The 18,720-nt window shown below is 38.5% G+C and overlaps 1 protein-coding gene across 1 annotated transcript in view; it reads left to right on the forward strand.

The window, feature by feature from the left end:
- The window catches only part of COL6A6 (collagen type VI alpha 6 chain), a 142,464-nt gene that overhangs the window by 64,453 nt on the left and 59,291 nt on the right, over positions 1-18,720 (forward strand). Inside the window, exons 12-20 of the mRNA XM_070236962.1 lie at positions 1,226-1,318; positions 2,567-2,620; positions 4,371-4,442; positions 4,528-4,554; positions 4,887-4,931; positions 5,021-5,074; positions 6,139-6,201; positions 10,616-10,681; positions 12,000-12,053. Coding sequence (XP_070093063.1) covers positions 1,226-1,318; positions 2,567-2,620; positions 4,371-4,442; positions 4,528-4,554; positions 4,887-4,931; positions 5,021-5,074; positions 6,139-6,201; positions 10,616-10,681; positions 12,000-12,053 — 528 coding nt within the window. The remainder of the gene's footprint in view (positions 1-1,225; positions 1,319-2,566; positions 2,621-4,370; positions 4,443-4,527; positions 4,555-4,886; positions 4,932-5,020; positions 5,075-6,138; positions 6,202-10,615; positions 10,682-11,999; positions 12,054-18,720) is intronic.

Genomic DNA, 18,720 nt, shown 5'->3' on the forward strand with positions numbered 1-18,720 from the left:
GACAGTATCTGTTTTACAAAGTATATTTTTCTCTATCTACTACTGTTTGAAATCTGTATTGGTAATTTGTGGAGGGAGGAAGTTAGTCTTCAGAACAAGCTTGTAAGTTTTTAGATATCATGTAAATGCAACAGTATATAAGAAAAATCTAATTTTAGAAATAGATCAATTTTAATGTTAATAATAAAAGATTTGATGCTGTAGGTTTTTGGTGATCCAAAGAAAATTAATATTATCTAAAATGAAATCACAGAATTCAATTTGTTTTTACTATTTGGTTTTCACACATTTCAAGTTTTATTGGTTTTTCTGAGATTTTCAGAAAAAAGGAGAATTTTCTAATGTCAGAAAAGAAACATTATATAATAAGAAACAACTAAAGAGGGGAAATTGCTAAATGGAGACTCGTTTTTCATTACACTGGAATTTTGATGGGAAACTTCTCAACATAAAGATTGATTCTACCGCACTAAGGCAAAGCATGGCATTTACTGCAAACAAAATTTTCCTAAAAACGAATTTTGCAGGTTAATTGTAAAAATACAGTGGCATATGTCAATTATTCAGGGGATGAGTAACTAGGTCCAGGATGAATTTCACTCACATTTTTTAATATGTAATATGGTTTTTTGGCCAGAGAATAAAGAAGAATATTCTCACCATGCTGCCACTCTCTACAGCAACTGCTTCTGAAATGTTGAACATGTAATTGGTGTTTTTGAAATCCTGTCACATGCAAAGTCTTCTGGAAGTGTTTACGACCAGACTTGGTTCCAAGTAGTGTGACATTGGGCGCTGTCTAAAATCTCTAGCACACAAAGATTTCACAAGACAGGAAAAGGAGAAAACAGCATGCATGCATTTTACTGAACAAAATGTTGGGGGCAGAATTATATAGGGTAATCAAAAACACCGTGGTCAATTCGGGGACAGGGTGGGAACAGGAAATCACATTAATAAATTAGTATGCAATGAGTTTGATGGCTAAACTGATACCGTTTTGAGAACACAAAAACGTCTTTGAGTTAATTCTGAATTCCTCATATGTAGAGAATGCATTTCACAGAAGGAAAGATGGAAGCTAAAGAATGTCTCATGCATTCTCTCTAGAGCAGTCAGGCTTCTGAAACTGTGGTAGACATCTGAATCACACCATTGAGCTTGTGTGTGTGATTTGGGAAGCAATGCCACCAAATGCAACGTATTTCCTACCCTCCCCTGCAAGGTCAATGTTGCTGAAAGGACGTGCTGCTGTTTATTCTGCAAGTGCATTGGAGGAGATGGCGCAATGGGAGATCCTGGACCACCAGGGAAAAAGGTGATTTTAGTTAAGATCTATGGCTCACTTTATTTGACTGTAGAGGTCTTTCAGGCATGGGTTTAGGTAGAAATAAGGAGTGATTTTAACTTCTAGGCAGAGCCTCTGAGGAACCATTTATTATGATTTTTATATGTCAAATTAGATAGTCATGGCTTTTCCTTGGCCTTCTAAGTTGGAGTCTTTTTAAAAAACTTTTTATACAAGTCTCAGGAGAAGTAACTGCTAAGATCCTTGGTTATCCAGGGTTCTAGCAGTGATGACAATGATGCAGAAAAATCAACTGCTCTCTCATGTTGTATAATGAAAACCTCCTGAGTACTAATAAGTCATTTCAATTCCCGTTTTTAATGACTGCAGAGTCGTTTAAATCAAGTAGGAAAAACTTTGTGTAGTCTGCTGAAAATTAAGCTACATCAGATCACCTTATCATAGCAAAAGATGTTAAGATGTTTCATTCAGCTTTAGCCAGACCAAAATGCTGCCGCAGATGTACACGTAAAAACAGACCAATTATAAAAATGGTAACCAAAAATAGATTCATATATTTCCTAACCAAAAGAAATTTATGTACCCTTATGTAAAAATATGATTTGGGGCTTTAGGAAGTGTTCAGATAATGTATAAACAGACTGTGGATATGTTTAATAATGATTTCAGTATTGCTTGTTTACATGTGTATCTGACTTTTGAATAATTTGTAGATAGCACTGTAACTTCCAAATCACCATTGCTGTGTCTCTGAAGAAAAGTTTTTGGACTAATTATTTCCTGAATGCTTCAACTTCATATAAAGAGAATGGTAGTCTTTTTTTTTTTAACAGGGCTCAGAAAGAATAGAAAGAAATTTGTGTGGTCTCTTTTTCCATGTTCAGCCTAAATCCCAAAAAAGATTTTTTTAATGAAAAAAGGATAATTCTAGTTTGTCGGGACAAATGTAGCTGAGTTCATTTGAACATTTGTCTGGAAAAAAAAAAAACCCTAGCTCTATATATAACCCCAGAGAGACTTATGGACAATATTATGACTCACACATGCACACACCCTTGAGTTCTCTGGATGCCTGGCTCCAAATTCTATTTATTTTTATGTGAATAAATGCAGCCTAGGTTGTGGAGGGAGGACTATTTTTTCCAAACTCTTACTGTTCTACATAAAGTAAAACTGTAAAGTTGAAGAATTTTGCTTGATTACCTCTGGTTTTCGGTGTGTGGCGTACTAATGTGTTCCTGCTTTCCTTATTTCCAGGGATCCCTCGGTTTAAAAGGCAGTGAAGGCTACCTGGGAGAGGAGGGCATTGCTGTAAGTCAAGGGTTTTTTTCAGTTCCGTTTATTCTTAAGAACACACCAACAATATGAAATCTTTTGTGTCAATTCAGAAGGAAGCAAGAAAAGTCAGATTCTAAGGATTTGTGTGCAAAATCTGGGGTCTTTCCTAATCCTCACTGGACTTTGCTTCTGGTAGTCATTAGTGGTTTATTGACCTACTGTCTCCTCTTTGACTATCCACCAACATTGCACAATGAACTCAATGCGGAAGTTATCTTCTTCACCAGGGGAGTCAAATCACTGCCATTTCCCCCTTGCTGGTCCATTTTGCACAGGTAAAACAACTCACTACATTGGTTATCAAGGACCTCACTCTTTCTTGCATCCATCCACCTGTCTGTCCAACCTTCTATCACTCCTGCCTTCCTTCTATGCATCCGTTCACGTAATAATTGTATATTAAGCATCTTACCATTTACACATTATTTATCAAAGACCTTACTCATAAATGCACTCATCCATTCATTTATTCATTTAACAAATGTATATTAAGGCTTCTTACTATGTGCCAGGAACAGTGCTAGGCCCTAGAAATAAAAAGAAAGAAAGAAAGAAAAGAAAAAACATGGTTCCTATCTCAAAGGCAAATCAGACAACAGCGATTCCAGTTGTTATATACAAGGATTATACTAGAGGTAAAATGAAGTGCAGTGTGACAGAGTGTGGCAAAAAAAATACCTAACAGCCTCAGGTAACAGCCTTGGTGGCAGTTGGGGCTTGGGAAAGGAAGGCCACCAACAAGGGATAATGCTTGGCCAGACATCTGAAGGACAAACAGAAATTTCTCCAGGCAAAGTTTGTAGAGAAAAACATTCTATTACAGAGAGAATAGTGTGTTTGAGGGTATGTAACTGAGTCATAGAATTGTGTATTTACAGAAAGGTACATGGTCAACATGGCTGGAACCCAGGACACAGTGAGAGGAGGTTAGATGGCAAGCAAGACCCAGATTATTAGAAGCCTTAAATACCCTGCAGAAGATTTGGATGGTGTCTTCCAGTCGATGGGCAGTCATTGAATAGTGTTAGCACAGGAGTAAAACTGATGGGGGTATGGGTTTAGAAAGCATGGTCAGGCAATATTATGGATGGTGATAAGGCAGAAGTTACAGGTAGAAGTCTGGCAATGGTAGGTGCAAGACAAAGAAGTCCTAATCTTAGTTTGGGGCAATATGAATGGATATGTTAAGGAGGTTCAGTGACATAACTTGGAACCACTTGGGGAGAGAGAAGCTAAGGATGACATCTTTGTTTCCAGTTCACAAGACTGCACATACTGGTGAGGTTACCAAGACAAGGACTGCAGGGGCAGTATTTGGTTTAAGAAAGAAAGAGAGAGGGAAGATGCATTTTGGTCTAGAAATCATGCCTCCTGCTTAGATCATACCTGGAGCATCCTTCTCTGATGTCTTATCAATTCTTAGTTTTCTGTTCCTGGAATATCTCCTAAAATCTTGAGAATGCATTTTAGCTGCCAGTTGTTGGTCTGTCTATTTTATTTAGATGCTACCCCACCCAGGGCAGTATCCCAGTGGGATCCAAAGCAAAGGGCTGTCATCAGAGTAGCTCTGATTTACTTCTGTTCTTAGTTTTATAGCACGCATTCTGGACTGTAAACCACAAGCGGTCACACATATTTTTTCCAATATAAAACTTGTCAAATTTCCAAAACAGATTCCAGATTATGATAGAAAAAGCTGATCTGGGTATGTACTCTTTCCCAGGGAGAAAGAGGAGCCACTGGGCCAGTGGGAGAACAGGGTACGAAGGGATGTTATGGCGCCAAAGGTCCTAAGGTAAGGTCGCGTAAGACATTGTAAAGTCTTCCTAACATCTATTCCACGTTCCCACACTAACCACTCCTATCGTTTTTATTTCCAGGGAAACAGGGGACTAAATGGACAGGAGGTATGGTACAAAACATATCCATTTATCTGCCCATCATTATCTGGAAATATTTTTATTTTTGAGATTATTGACCAGTAGATCGTCCAAATGAAGTTTCTGTTGACCTTCTTTTTTTATTGTCAACCATTTCATTTTGTTTATTTCTATCTTTTATTGCAGGCAACATATACTATCTGTTGACAGTTCCTATTACTCAGCAATCCTTGTTTTACCCAGGGCCAGCCTAACAAGGAGGCTGCATATGGAACACAAAATTAGACTTTTTGTTTGGTATCTGACTTCTTTCCACATAAATGTAATGCACTCTATTCTGATCACATCTGTCTTTTCAGGGAGACATTGGGGAAAGTGGAATTGATGGATTAAATGGAGAACAGGTAGAACCTTCTCTTTGTACCATAAAGACCCTTATGAGCTATTGCTCATTAGGAAAATGGGAATTTGAGTTTATTCTTCTGTTTCTTAGGGTGACAATGGTCTTGCTGGAGGAAAAGGAGAAAAAGGTGATGAAGGCTCTCAGGTAGGGATTCAATAAAGAGACGACATGAAAACTGCACTGGGAATTAAAGGTGTGACTAACAAAGTAGAACAGCTACCCTCTGTGTGTCAGTCAGCTAGTGCCACAAAATTGCTTTGTGACAAACAATCACATTTAATGATAAACCTCTACTGTGTTTGAGAGGTGCAATTGATCTAAGATGAGCATGGCTGACCTCAGCTCATGTGTCTGTTGTTGCCTGGGGCTTTGTTCCACATGTCTCTTATCCTCCTCCTGAGACCAGAGAACTGCCTAGCCACGTTGGCTGTGACCTTTTCGTGGCTATGGCAGAAGTACAAGGGAGCAAGTAGAAACACATACAGTCTCTCAAGGCCTCAGCTTGGAACTCTTACAGCAACACTTCCATCTCTTTCCGTTGGCCATATCAAGTCATGACCAAACTCAGCAGTAGGGAATCTCGCCCACTACAGTTGGAAGGCACTGCAGAGTTCCATGGCAAAGGGTGTGGATACAGAGAGGAGTGAAGAATTGGGGCCATTAATGAAACGCAGCTACCACACGAAGAGCAGCAGCAAGGTATTCACAAGAACCGTGCAGGGCAGCACATTAAAGGTGTGTGCCACTCATTCCCGCCTAGAACAGATACCAACAGCAACCAGACTTCCATCATCTACTTTATTGGTCTTTAGAATGTGAACAGTTGAGTCAGAACAGTTGAGCTAGAAACCCACTTTCTAGCGGAGGCAGTCACCTTGGAGGGAATGAATAATGTCTCTGAATCTCAGCTGCCTCATTAAAAGAAAGATAATAAACAATACCTGGTTCACAAAGTAGTTGTAAAAACTAAAGAAGACGACAAATGTGTCTGGAACACAGAGTTCACCACTGTGACAAATAATTGAGGTTGCTCTTAAATTATTCATGTGATACCTGAAACCATTCTTTGGTTGTTCCTTTTTCTAGTTTAAAAATAACTTTAGTAGAAAAATATTTAATTATTCAAATCAGGGAGAAGATAAACTCGTTTTTATTAATGTTATTAAAAATTCTTGTCTTGTCCTTCTTCTGATTTATATTAACTATAGGGAAGCCCAGGAAGGAGGGGGATTTCTGGTGACCGTGGAGCAAAGGGCTGGCGGGGAGACCCTGTAAGTACCAGGGCTGTGCGGGCAGTGAACTCCATCAGGGCTTGGTTCCCATCAGCACTTCTGATAGGGAGAGAGACCCCCACTTAAAGGTACCATGGTAGCGATCCTGAGTTTAAATCATCACAGGCACAATTGTTGTCGAATTTTAAAAGCAGGTCCCTTGTGCTAGATCCTATTCATATTCAGGGTGAGTATGGGCAGTGAGAAGCCTTGCACATCATTTGTGCTTTTTCTTTTCTTTTTCTGGGGAGTAAGATTGGCCCTGAGCTAACATCTGTTGCCAATCTTCCTCTTTTTGCTTGAGGACAATTGGCCCTGAGCTAACATCTTTGCCAATCTTCCGCCACTTTGAATGTGGGATGCCACCATAGCGTGGCTTGATGAGCAGTGTGTGGGTCCATGCCCGGGATCTGGGATCCGAACCCACAAACCAGGCTGCTGACGTGGAGTGCACAAACTTAACCACTACGCCACTGGGCCAGCATGTATTTTTTGAGAACACATATTCAGAATTGTCCTTGTGCTTCAGAGCTCTGAAGGAATCCAGTCCACTTTACTATCTTCCTCTGAGTGCCTCAACATATGGACAGAATGGAAGAAACAAAGCCATCTCTTTTTTTGTATGCTCCAAGCGTCTTTCTCAATTGAGAACATTAGCTGCATCTCCTTGAATCCGAGCCAACTAAGATTATGTTAGGCAAAACTTATGACACAAAGGCGCCTGCTCTCACAGGGACACAATCCAGTTGAGTAGATATGACCCACACCTATGTAGGGCATGTGCCAAATCTGATGGAACAGCAGGACTACAGGACTTCCATCACCATGCTCACATGTCAGTCGGTTTCCAAAACTTTGATGAATTATGATTTAGGTTTGTTTTAAAATGCTTATTAAAACTTTTTAAATTGAGATATAATTGACATATAACATTGTGTAAGTTGAAGGTGTACAAGGTGTTGATTTGATACATTTATGTGTTGCAATGTGATTACCACCATCCCGTTAGCTAACTCCTCTATCACATCACATAATTATCATTTCTTTTTTGTGATGAGAACATTTAAGATCTAGTCTCTTAGCAACTTTGAAGTATTCGATGCAGTACCGTTGTCTGTAATCACTATGCAGTCTGTGCATTCGATCTCCAGAACTTACTGTTGAACTGTAACATGTATCAGAAAAGTACACAAATTACAAATGCACAGATTGATGAATGTAAATACACCTGTGCACTCAGCACCTGGTAAAGGAATAGAACATTGGCCAGTAATAGGGCATCCCAGGAACCCCCTCATGTCCACTCCAGTCACTCCCAACCGTCCCCAAGGTAATCACTATCCTAGGACCATAAATTAGTTTTACCTGTTCTTGAACTTTAAATAAGTGGAATCATATAGGACACACTCCTCTGTTTCTGGCTTCTTTTGCTCAAGTTTATGCTTATTGAGATTCACCCATTGTCATGGATAACAATAGTTCATTCAATCTCATTGCCGTGTAGTATTCCATTGTGTGAACATAACGTCATTTATTTATCCATTCTCCTGTTGATATTTGGGTTGTCCCTGGTTTTTGCTGTTATAAATAATACTGCTCTGAACATTCTTGTACATGTCTTCTGTGAACTTCTGTACACATTTCTATTGGATCTATATTTTAGGATGTCTGGATAATAACTTGTAACTTCTACCTTCAGCTCAAGTATTTACAGCCAAAAAGTTTTTTTAAAGTTTGTACTAATTTACACCCCCACCAGAATACCAGAGCACTGTAGCACACACCCATAAGAATGGCTAAAACTCATAAAAACTGATAATACCAAGGGCTAAGGAGGTGGGGCAATGGGGACTGTCACAGGACTTCGTCTTTAATAACTCCCCCTCCAGTACGCAACGGGTTGATCAGAGAAAGAATTTGGTGCAATGTATATTGACAAATGTAAATGTTAGGTATGCACTGAAGGTAATTCTATTTAAAAAGCAGAAGAATTTGCACTTGAAGTAAACATTGTTTACTAAGTGACATCTTCTGATTAATAGTCTGATGACCTGAGAGTTTTCAAACAACTTCAAAGGATCTAATTAGAAACAAAAAACTATCCACAAATAAGGATAACTAAGAAATAGTGGGTCAAATCAAAGACATTTCAGTCATCTGTATATGATGACCAAAAATCCACTTGGGATATTGCTATAAAATTGCCATTCACTTCAATCAGAATTCCTCCCTAATTTTCAGCGAAATTGTATGATTATGTAATGCCTTTAAAAGAATCTGAATAATGTAAAAGGATTTTTATTTTAAAAGATTTGTTCTATGACTTCAAGACAGCTGAAAATTCAACCCACCAGATCTTCTCTGTGACGTGCTGTTTGTCACTGTACTAAGTTTAGATGGTTTTTCAATGCATAGCAGTACTTCCCAGCCACTTGGGAATATACATCTCAAATCAAAGACAACTCTCTGTGCTTTTTTTTTGAGGAAGATTGGCCCAGAGCTAACATCCGTGCCCATCTTCCCCTACTTTATATGTGGGATGCCTCTATAAGAGATGCACAGGTCTGTGCCAGGGATCGGAACCGGTGAACCCTAGGCCACCAAAATGGAGCGTGCGAATTTAACTGCTCCACCACTGGGCCAGCCCCTCTCTGTACTTTTTACAAGTGGTTTTTGTGGTTCACTATTTCAGGAAAAATTTGGGAGAGCAAGATTGATACAATACGTAGAACACACATATGATCAGACTTTTCATAGGAATGCATGCAAATGGCACAAATTCCTGAAAATTTATGCTTATTCAGACAGAATTTCTGATCACATGAAAGCTAGTTTGACTCTTTAGAACTTCCCATTTTGACCTAACTATATTTTTTAAATCTCATGCAGTGTTGGGGAAAAACTGAGCTAGATCATTTGTCTGAGCAAGAGAGTTTAGTAAGGCTCATCATTATTAGGAGCTCATGTTTAATCATAAATTTGTGTTGGATGATACTCTTTTGTCCGGTTGCATAGAAATTGAAAGACAGGATGAGATCAAATTCAGACTGACTAAACCACTCCATGTGCAAACTGGGATGTTCTATTCTGTAGAATATGCTAGTATGTGATTTTTTAATGTCACGTCTTCAATTGAATAGTTCAGAGTTGGACTACAATAAGAAGTTTATACATTGAGTGGAATAAAATTTTGGACTTTACATTACATTCCTTTTCCTTTCTCACCAAAACACAATTCTCTAATACTGTAATTTAGGTATACCCTGGTTGGAGAACTTAGACAAATATTTGAATTTGAGAGTAAAAGAGAAAATGGAGAAAATAATCCTTGGCTTTGGTATGCTAGGGAAAGAAATAATTTTTTGTGTAAGTTTTAGTAATACCAGTTGTAAAGTCAATTCTAAGCCCATCTTTTTCACTCTGTTAGCCTCTAAGCTCTGTAAGTGTGGAAACTACTTGTTTTAAAAGCTGACTAAGTATCTGGAACAATGACACATCCCTGTTGGTGATCTCAAATTACTTATTGATTCATGAAGGTAATCTGGGCTGCTATCAGCCAAACAGCCCGGCAGCTGGCACTCAGAAGGACTGGATAATTGTTGTCCCCTCTCAATTTATTGGAGCATTGACTGAATTGACTGGCTCAATTGATCGTTCCAGCAACATGGTGACACTGCTCTGTTTGTGGTCCTAACTAACCAAGACAGAAAGCTTTCAGTTTGGCCTGCTAAGGATAATATGTATCCCACAGGTGTGCCTGTTTTCAATGAGTTCCTGCTGGAACGTTTGTATGAAAATTGGGAAAAACTCAAGATTCCAGGATTTTCAGTAAACATGAAAATTAGGGGTGAGCATTTAGGGATAGAAGGCAGCCGGGCATCCAGGAGGAGAAAGAAGCAGTGAGTGGCACGCACGGTTCTCAGCACTGCTTGGTGTACTTGTCTTCTTGTGGTGGAACCCATTACAAACATTTGCCTTCTCCCAAAGATAGGGGTTATTAAAATCTACCAACCCTCAAGTATAAACTTGCCAAGGCCCCAAAAAGGAAGAGTACAAGTTAAGAGAAAGGATGGCAGTAGCAAGAAGGGGTACCTCCAGACCCAGGATAAGAGCTGTCACAAACACAAGTCATGCCACCCTGGCGTCCCTCAGCTATGCCTTCTGAGGTGAGCTCTCACTTCCCCCCACACACACTCACCTCAGGTCTCCACTCTCATCTGATCATGGAAAGCACAGGAGGAAAAGAAAACACTTATAAGCCATTTATAATTTTAACCTACTTCTCCTTTCAAATGGGCTGGGCTTCTCTTGTCAACTTTTTTGGGAGTGACTAAATGTGTTATACACAAGTTACATTTTTAGGGAGAAATTGTTCAAAACCTATTAATTTTTCTCTTTTTCTTCTATTTTTTAGGGGTTTCCTGGAGTTGACAATAGTGTAGAAGGACCCAAGGGCTTGAAAGGAGAACGTGGAAGACAAGTAATTATGTGGGCGTTTGAAAGTAAACTTGTAATGATGTCACAACTGTGAGGCTCAAGTTCTTGGTGACAGAATATAAAATGCATATAAAGAATTTGGAATCAGAGTATATATGCTTGATACAGAAAAGCTATTTCTTAGGAGCAAAAAGATCTTTTACTCCTCCTTATCTGCTACGCTGGGATTCGAGAAACATTCTCTTCTTCTTCTGAATTTGGGGTGACTCTTCACCAAGCCATACCCTTGAGGTCTTCAGCTGTGAATGTGGACATCTAAAGTCTAACTTAAAATGTAGGGTCAGCCGATAGAGAGAACTAGCAGAAGACTTGTTGGCCTTCCCGGGAGCCGGGAGACACATACCCTAAAAAGATGCTGTATTATTCATAGTACACGATAAAAAGAACAAGCTTTGACAGATCCGTACAGCCCCCACTCTCAAGGCAAGTCTCTTGGGATTAATCTCATGAAATCTCACAAGTCACAATTTGATCATCTTAACTTCTTTTTCAGAATTTTTAAAAATCTTGATCTGGAAAATGTGTGTCTCTGTATCTTCTTGATGAGGAAGTTCCCTTGGTTGACTCCACCATGGGGAGAGGTCTGCTATGGGGGGAAGAACTTTACTTTGGGGACAAGCCTAAGGTCCTGTTTCATGCTCTGCCGCTTACCAGCTCTGCGGCCTCAGGCCACTTTGGATAAACCTTCATTTTTCTCATCTGCAAAATAGGACGAATAGCCTACTGTAGAAGGTCATGATGGGAATTTAATGACTGACCCTGCCGCATCGTACACCTTCAGTAGATGTTACCTTTCGCTTTTATTAAGTGGTAAATGTGTGTCCCATTATAGACTCATAATTATTCCCTCCTTTTCTATCTTGGGAAGACTTGTGAGTATTGTGAGATTTTATTCACATTAGGGTGTTAATCTACACAAGTTAGCCAAACAGAACATGTCCCAAGGTGGAAATCAAACCAGTAGTAGCCATAGCTGACACATGGCATGCTTCAGTGATCCACTCTGTGGCAACACAGTGGGGATAGTTTGATTTAAGTACGCTAACTTGTGCCCTAAACACAAGTTAGATAGTGGTGAATAGATGAAGCCATGTCATTAGCATTTTGTCCCATAGTTCTTCATTACCCACATAGAGGTGTGATTTCTGACCAGCGGAAGTAATGCTGCATCCCAAAGGGAGGATAACTCTCTAGTTGGCATGTTCCCATCCCCCTTCCATGGAGCACAGCAAGCTGATGTTGAAGAGGAAATGTGTCAACACTGTGTGATTCTTGTCATACATCTGTCTGTTCTTTGACAGGGTAGAAGAGGCTCACCAGGTCCCCCTGGGACACCAGGCTCCAGAAGAAAGACAGTAAGAGCCCTTCTGGACAAGGAGACCCACTGTTCCAGTGGCCTATCTTGTGATGAAAATGGCTGATTGTGGGGACTGGGCAGGATGGTTTCACTGGGGCTCACTCTCTTGGGCAAACTGACTTGGGGCGCCTCTGAGAACAGAGCTGGCAAAGGATTTGGGAAAGCCCTTGAAGCTGAGGAAGAAAGGTGCTGGCTGCAGGGGAAATTACCAATCAGGAGAGAGAGCCGGGCAAACAGAACAAAAAAGCAGCCAGTTGGAGGAAGAGTGGTCAAAGTTTGGCCTACTCACTAACTGAGCTTGCCAGCAATGTCGTTTTAATCCAAAACTCCATTCCTCTGCCAAATTATATGACTACTCAGAGAAGTCAGTCCTGGTGTAAGTCCTCTGTTCTTACTTCCATTTTCTCTGCCTTAGCAAAGAAGAGGAGTGTGTTCCAAGATACAAAAATATTTTCTTGATGAAGTATAATAGCTGGCTCTATGAACTTCTCAGAAAATGTAATACATAACAAATGCAATATATTAAACTAGTTTTTATTTGTGCTCAATTTCAAAGCACTATATATATATTCTTATTGAGATAGAATTAACATATAACGTTATATTAGTTTCATGTGTACAAGACAATGATTTGATGCGTGTATATATTGTGAAATGATCACCTAAGTGATAAGTCTAGTTAATATCTATCACCACATGTAGGTACAAATTTTTCTTCTTGTGATGAAAACTTTTCAGATCTACTCGCTTAGCAACTTTCAAGTATACAATACAGTATTATTAATTATAATCGCCATGCTGTACATTACCTTTATGACATTTATTTTATAACTGAAAGTTTGTACCTTTGACCCCCTTCACCCATTTCACTGTCCCCTACCCCCTACCCCTGGCAATCACTAATCTGTTCTCTGTACCTGTGAGTTCTTTTTTTATTTAAGATTCCACATAAAAATGAGATCATATAGTATTTGTCTTTCTCTGACATTTCACTTAGCATAATACCCTCAAGTTCCATCCATGTTGTCACAAATGGCAAGATTTCCTTCTTTTGCATAGCTAAATAATATTCCGTTGTATATATATACTAGTTTTCTTTATCCATTCATCCATTGATAAACCCTTAAGTTGTTTCCATGTCTTGGCTATTGTAAATAATGCTGCAGTGAACATGGGAGAGGTACATATCTTTTCAAGTTAATGTTTTTGTTTCTTTTGGTTAAATACCCAGAAATGGAGTTGCTGGATCATATGGTATTTCTATGTTTAATTTTTTGAGTAACCTCCATATTGGTGAAAACATTTTTGCATATAAACTTATATATCTAAGAGAGAAATTAGGTCACTTGCTTATGGAACATTTTGGGGTCTTTTTTGTTTATTTGTTTTTTTGCTATTTTTTCAATGAGTACTTTTTTAAAAGATTCTGTGCTTGACTTCTTGGAAGAGCACAGAGATTATAAAAGAAAATCTTTATCCAATAAGAAGAGTCACTTTAATAAAATATACTCAAACGCCTACATTATGTTCTAACTTAGACCTGTCTCTTCTCACTTGTGCAACATTTTCTTTCCACTCCTTATTTAGTTATCCAACCTTCTACAACTTCCTTCACCTCCCTCCAAAAAATATATAATGTTTTAAAATTGAGCACAAATAAAAACTAGTTTAATATATTAAATTTATTTTTCACTGTGTTTTCTGAGCAGAAGTTCATAAAACCAGCTATGATACTCCATCAGGAAAACATTTTTGTACCTTGGAACACACTCCTCTTCTTACAAAGTAGAGAAAATGGGAATAAGAACAGAGATTACTTTTTCAATGTGCTGAATTTGCTGGAAGAATGCTTTACTACTGCTGTTTTAATGCATCTAAAGATAAATACATTTGCTACTCATTTTACTTTCTCAAAGGGTGTAGCCGGCTTACATAGCCCAGGAAAATATTTAGAACTTAAAGACTATCATCCAAGAAATCCTGGTATGGGAGAGGTACTTTTATTATTTTATAGAGGTTGCACTCTCTCTAGATGCTAATGCAGTATCACCATGTATTATTTAAACTGCACGACTCCTGAGAAATATGGCCCCATCTTGGGTTATAGATTCAGCAGTGTCATTCAGGAGTAAAAGTTAGATTTCTAGCTAACGATGGCAAAGTCAAGATGTTTTTTAATATATTATTCCCCTTTTGTGCAACTTAGCAAAAATGAGAGCAATTAAAAATAGATTAACAAAGAATGATCACAACTTCAAGCCACACATGATGACAAATAGTGGCCAACTATTTTAAGATCTTGTACCTTGGATCCTAATAAGAGAGGCTTTCGAGAACTGACACACACCACCTCAGACCTCAAGCTTGCATCAGACTTCTCTAAAAGTAGCTGCCACAGGCCTGAAAAAGCTCGTGAAGAAAATTCAGGAGCACTGTAGACTTTGAGAATATCAAGGAAAACACTGATAGAAACACAGTTTATAGAGGAGGCAGAAATAATGAGAAACTAGAGATATTCCCTTTTTAATATCTACAACTTAGCAGTCTAGGCCATGGAGGCTGCAAAGACAGGAGAAGAAACAATAACTATCACAACACAGAGAAACTATGACTGAAAGGGCTTTGTGTGAGTTCCATGAATCTCTTAAATGCCAAAATATGAAAGGAGAGGTAGCCATAAGGTAAAAGAAATAATTCATGATGAGAAACTGTTTGAGACAGCATGTCTACATGAAAACTACTGACTCAAGTCCAGCTACACCCCATACAGTTATTCAGCAAATAGGGGCCCTATTCAAAAGTGATGAATAGTCAGTAATAATCTTCATTATTAATTAATCAGGTGATTGCTAATCAGGAACTACGCATAGAAATTGCAAGAGAAGAGGAAGAAAATTATGTGAGCAAAGGGCAGGTAAACCCTCACTAGAAGAGGAACTATTCAAGGAAAAAGTAGAGCAGTTCTGGCAAATAGTTCTCCAAAGTCTCAAAAAAATTGAGACAACATGAATTGCCCTAAAAAAAAGAGTTTAAAGAACTGTCAAGACAATAGAAAGTGAAGAAAGCAAGCTGGTAGTGTTTGGGGAGTAATGGAAAAGGAAAAAATGTAGAAAATAAGATATATTAGAAGTGAAAAAAAATTAGAATAAATATGACTAAAAGTAGTCAGGCATAAATAATCAAGAAGCCACAAAAGCAATGATAGAAATGGAATATTTACAATGGAGAGCCAGCAAATGTACGATTTGCATTACTAAATTAAACAAACCAAATGTAATGTAAAAAGATTCAGAAATGTATTAAAAGATAACTTCTTGAAACAAAGCCTCAAATATGCAGGTAGAAAAGGCATACTCTGACTCAGAAAAAAATTGATATAAAAATATCAACCCTGAGCCACATCCTGGTGAAATTACCAAACTTATTTTGTAAAGAAAGAATCACGAGAATTTCCAAACAGAAAAGATAGAAAACTCTGTCTTTAGCCTTTAGCCTGAATGTTGTAATTCCGGGCCAAAAGCGAACAGTAGAATGGCTACAGAGTTCTGAGGGAAATAGAGTGGCCCAAGATTTTTATACCCACCCAAGGTGTCCTTTAAAGCGTATGAGTAACAATATGAGCAAGCCTTCAAAAACTCAGGCAATGTAGCTCCCATGATCCTTTATTTAAAATTTTATGATAATAATTTGAATCCCTTTAAGTATAGAGATAAGACTAAATCACAGAAATTGTGATTACAGAACAAAATGTAAATGCTATACATTTGACAATCCAAAAATCACATGAAAATAGGAAAGCAGGAAAAGTACCAATATACTATGTCCTCATCTTTCATTGTAGAGAGTCAATATCTAACAGTCATCTTAAGCTAAAATATGTATTACAAACACGCCCTAAACTCCTAATTTTTTTTTCATAATCATTATCTCCTCTTTTAGGAGTGTATATTTCTTATTGCTAAGAAATATTACTATCTGACACTTCCAATTCTTTCAGTTTTAATTTTTCTTCTATTAAATTCAAGTAAAATTAAATGTAATACTTTAATTTTAAAATATCATGAATAGCACGATCCCTTTTTAATCAAAATGGCCACTATTTAGAACTCTACCTGTAACCATGCATGAAAAAATGTCAGGAATCATGATTATCAAATGTTAATGCTAGTTATCTCTAGATGAAGGATTTGGGATGACTTTTAAGTTTTTATTTTGTGTATTTTCTGCATTTTAATGTTTAAAAATCAACATGTACCATTTTTATAATAACAGTAAAGTCACAATCCTTATAGAAAAAAGAAAAATCTATACCACTGACTGAAACACTCTAAAATGTAGGTAGATAATGAGCATGAGGATTCCTCAGTGCAACAAGATTCTGCTGAACTGATTAAGTGATGAAGGATGGCCAGTGGTAGGGTGTGGCATGCAGGGAAATCAAATCTGACCTTCATTCATTTGGCAAATATTTACCGAACACCTACAATGTACCTGCAACTCTACTAACTGCTAGAGCTACAAACTCAAATAAGACATAATCTTCGCTCTCAGGGAACTTAGAATCAGGTTGTAGAGCATAGTGTCTGACTTACTATTGACATTCGGGCCAAATAATTCTTTGTTGTGGGAGGCTGTCTTGTGCATTGTAGGATGTTTAGTATCATCCGTCACCTTGACCCACTAGGTGCTGGTAGCACCCCTGATTGGGGACAATGAAAAATGTCTCCAGACATTGCCAAATGTTCTGAGGGAAGGATGGGTGCTAAATTCCCCTCCTGCAGTTGAAAACTACTGTTGTAGAAGGGACAGACCTGTAGGGATAACAAGCTGTTACGGGTGCTCTGCCGGGAGTCTATAATGGATTGGCCATTGGGGCTTGGAGGGAATGGGGGTTGGCTCTTTCTGAGCCAAATTTTATTGAGAATTGGAATCTATTCTTGTGCCATGGATGAGGAGAAGCAAGTGTAGCCTCAAACTAAAGCATGGCCTCCAGTCCTATTTGGTCCAGAGGGCTGTTAGTTATGCTGTGCCCTTTTCATCTCTCTTGGCAGCTTTAGGGGCAGCTTGAAGTGCTGTAGGACAGTCATTCATCATTGTGAATGAGTTTGCCATTGAGAGTCAATATTAATATGATTTTTATTATTGAAAGTGTCCCACTTTTTCCCTGGGGATTCTGTGTCCCAAATCAGTCCATACCTATCCAGGGAAATAGGCCTTGGTAAACCACCAGAATGCCAGGCTGTGGAGGACCAAGGGACTGAGTATCCTGTTCTGGGTCTTCTTGCTCTCAGGTTTTCTTTGCAGAGATTGTCTTCCTTGATGTGACCATTCGCATTCAGTTTCACAGATAAGTTAGGCTGTCTGGGTGTGTTATCAGACAACTGCCAGCCCCTGGGAAAACCATTAAGACATTTGTGATTTAATCTTTCCCATCTGAAATATTTGAAAATTTGAAGCCAAATTGTAAAATTATCTCCCCTATTTGTTTGTTTTCTTTCTTTCACACCTACCCAAGGTATCTAAACCCATGACTTTCATTTAGAGTTTAATTCTCAAATAGCTATTAACAAAGTTGCTAGGTGATTACTTCTGGAGATGTTTCCATTATTTGTGTGTAGGGTGAATCAAAGTCTGTCTCCTCCATTAGGCCCATAAACTCCTGCCTAGGGACAGGAGTCAGTTTTTGCTCACCACTACTCATGCTAGTGCCTCACAGGGAGCAGGAGCTCAATAAACAGTGTTGAGATGACTAATTTTAATCAAGCTCTTCCAAAATCAAACCTTCAAGACACAGAGAACAAACATTTATTGATGATGTTTCAGACTTTGTGACAGTGGATCAGAGAAAGATTTTTGGATGTAAAAATCTTTGGATGTTTCATATCCCTTAAATCATATCATGCAGGAAGCTCTTTATTTTGTCTGAATATAAGGTTTCATTCAGTTGCTCCTACCACAACCAGATGTATCCACCTAGAGCCCAGGTCTGGTCATGTACATTTCCTGCTCCAAGAACCCCAGTGGTTTCTGCTAAATGGTGTATGGACCCTTCAGCCTAGTATTTTCTGCCTAGTAACCCTACTACTCCTCTCTGTTCTCACACTTTTGACCCAGACTTGCCACTGTCAAATATGTTTCCTATTTTCCTGCTTCTACTTCATTACTTAGGCTGTACCCTCTACTAAAGAGACTTCTTTCATCCTTTACCTGTAAAGTTCCTATGCGATCTGTGAAACCCATCTCAAAAATGTCTTCCTCTAGGAAGATTTTTGTGATTTGACCAACTAGATATGATTGCTTTCTTTGAAACCCGTCTTTCTATCTTCCCTTTCTTTTGGCATTTGCCATACTCTGCCTTGTAAATATTTGTAATATTTCTCTCCTCCCGAACCCAAAAAGTGAGAGTCCCCTGAGGTCAAGAACTGTGTGTGTGTCAGCTTTATGCTCCTATGGTTCCTATCAATATGCTTTGTGGGTAGTAGATCCTTAGTGGATATTTTTCTGAATGAAACTGAAGCGAACTGAACCAGAACAGAGAAACCTTTGTGCTAAATGAGTGGAGAAAGCTTCTTTTCCTCCCTCTGATATGATTTAGACTTTCATCCAAGATGACTCATCAGGGTTTTAAAGAAATAGGCCTCCAACCGTTTCCCCAGATACACAGC

The sequence above is a fragment of the Equus caballus genome, chromosome 16 (genome assembly GCF_041296265.1).
Source record: "Equus caballus isolate H_3958 breed thoroughbred chromosome 16, TB-T2T, whole genome shotgun sequence".
NCBI classification, from domain to species: Eukaryota; Metazoa; Chordata; class Mammalia; order Perissodactyla; family Equidae; genus Equus; species Equus caballus.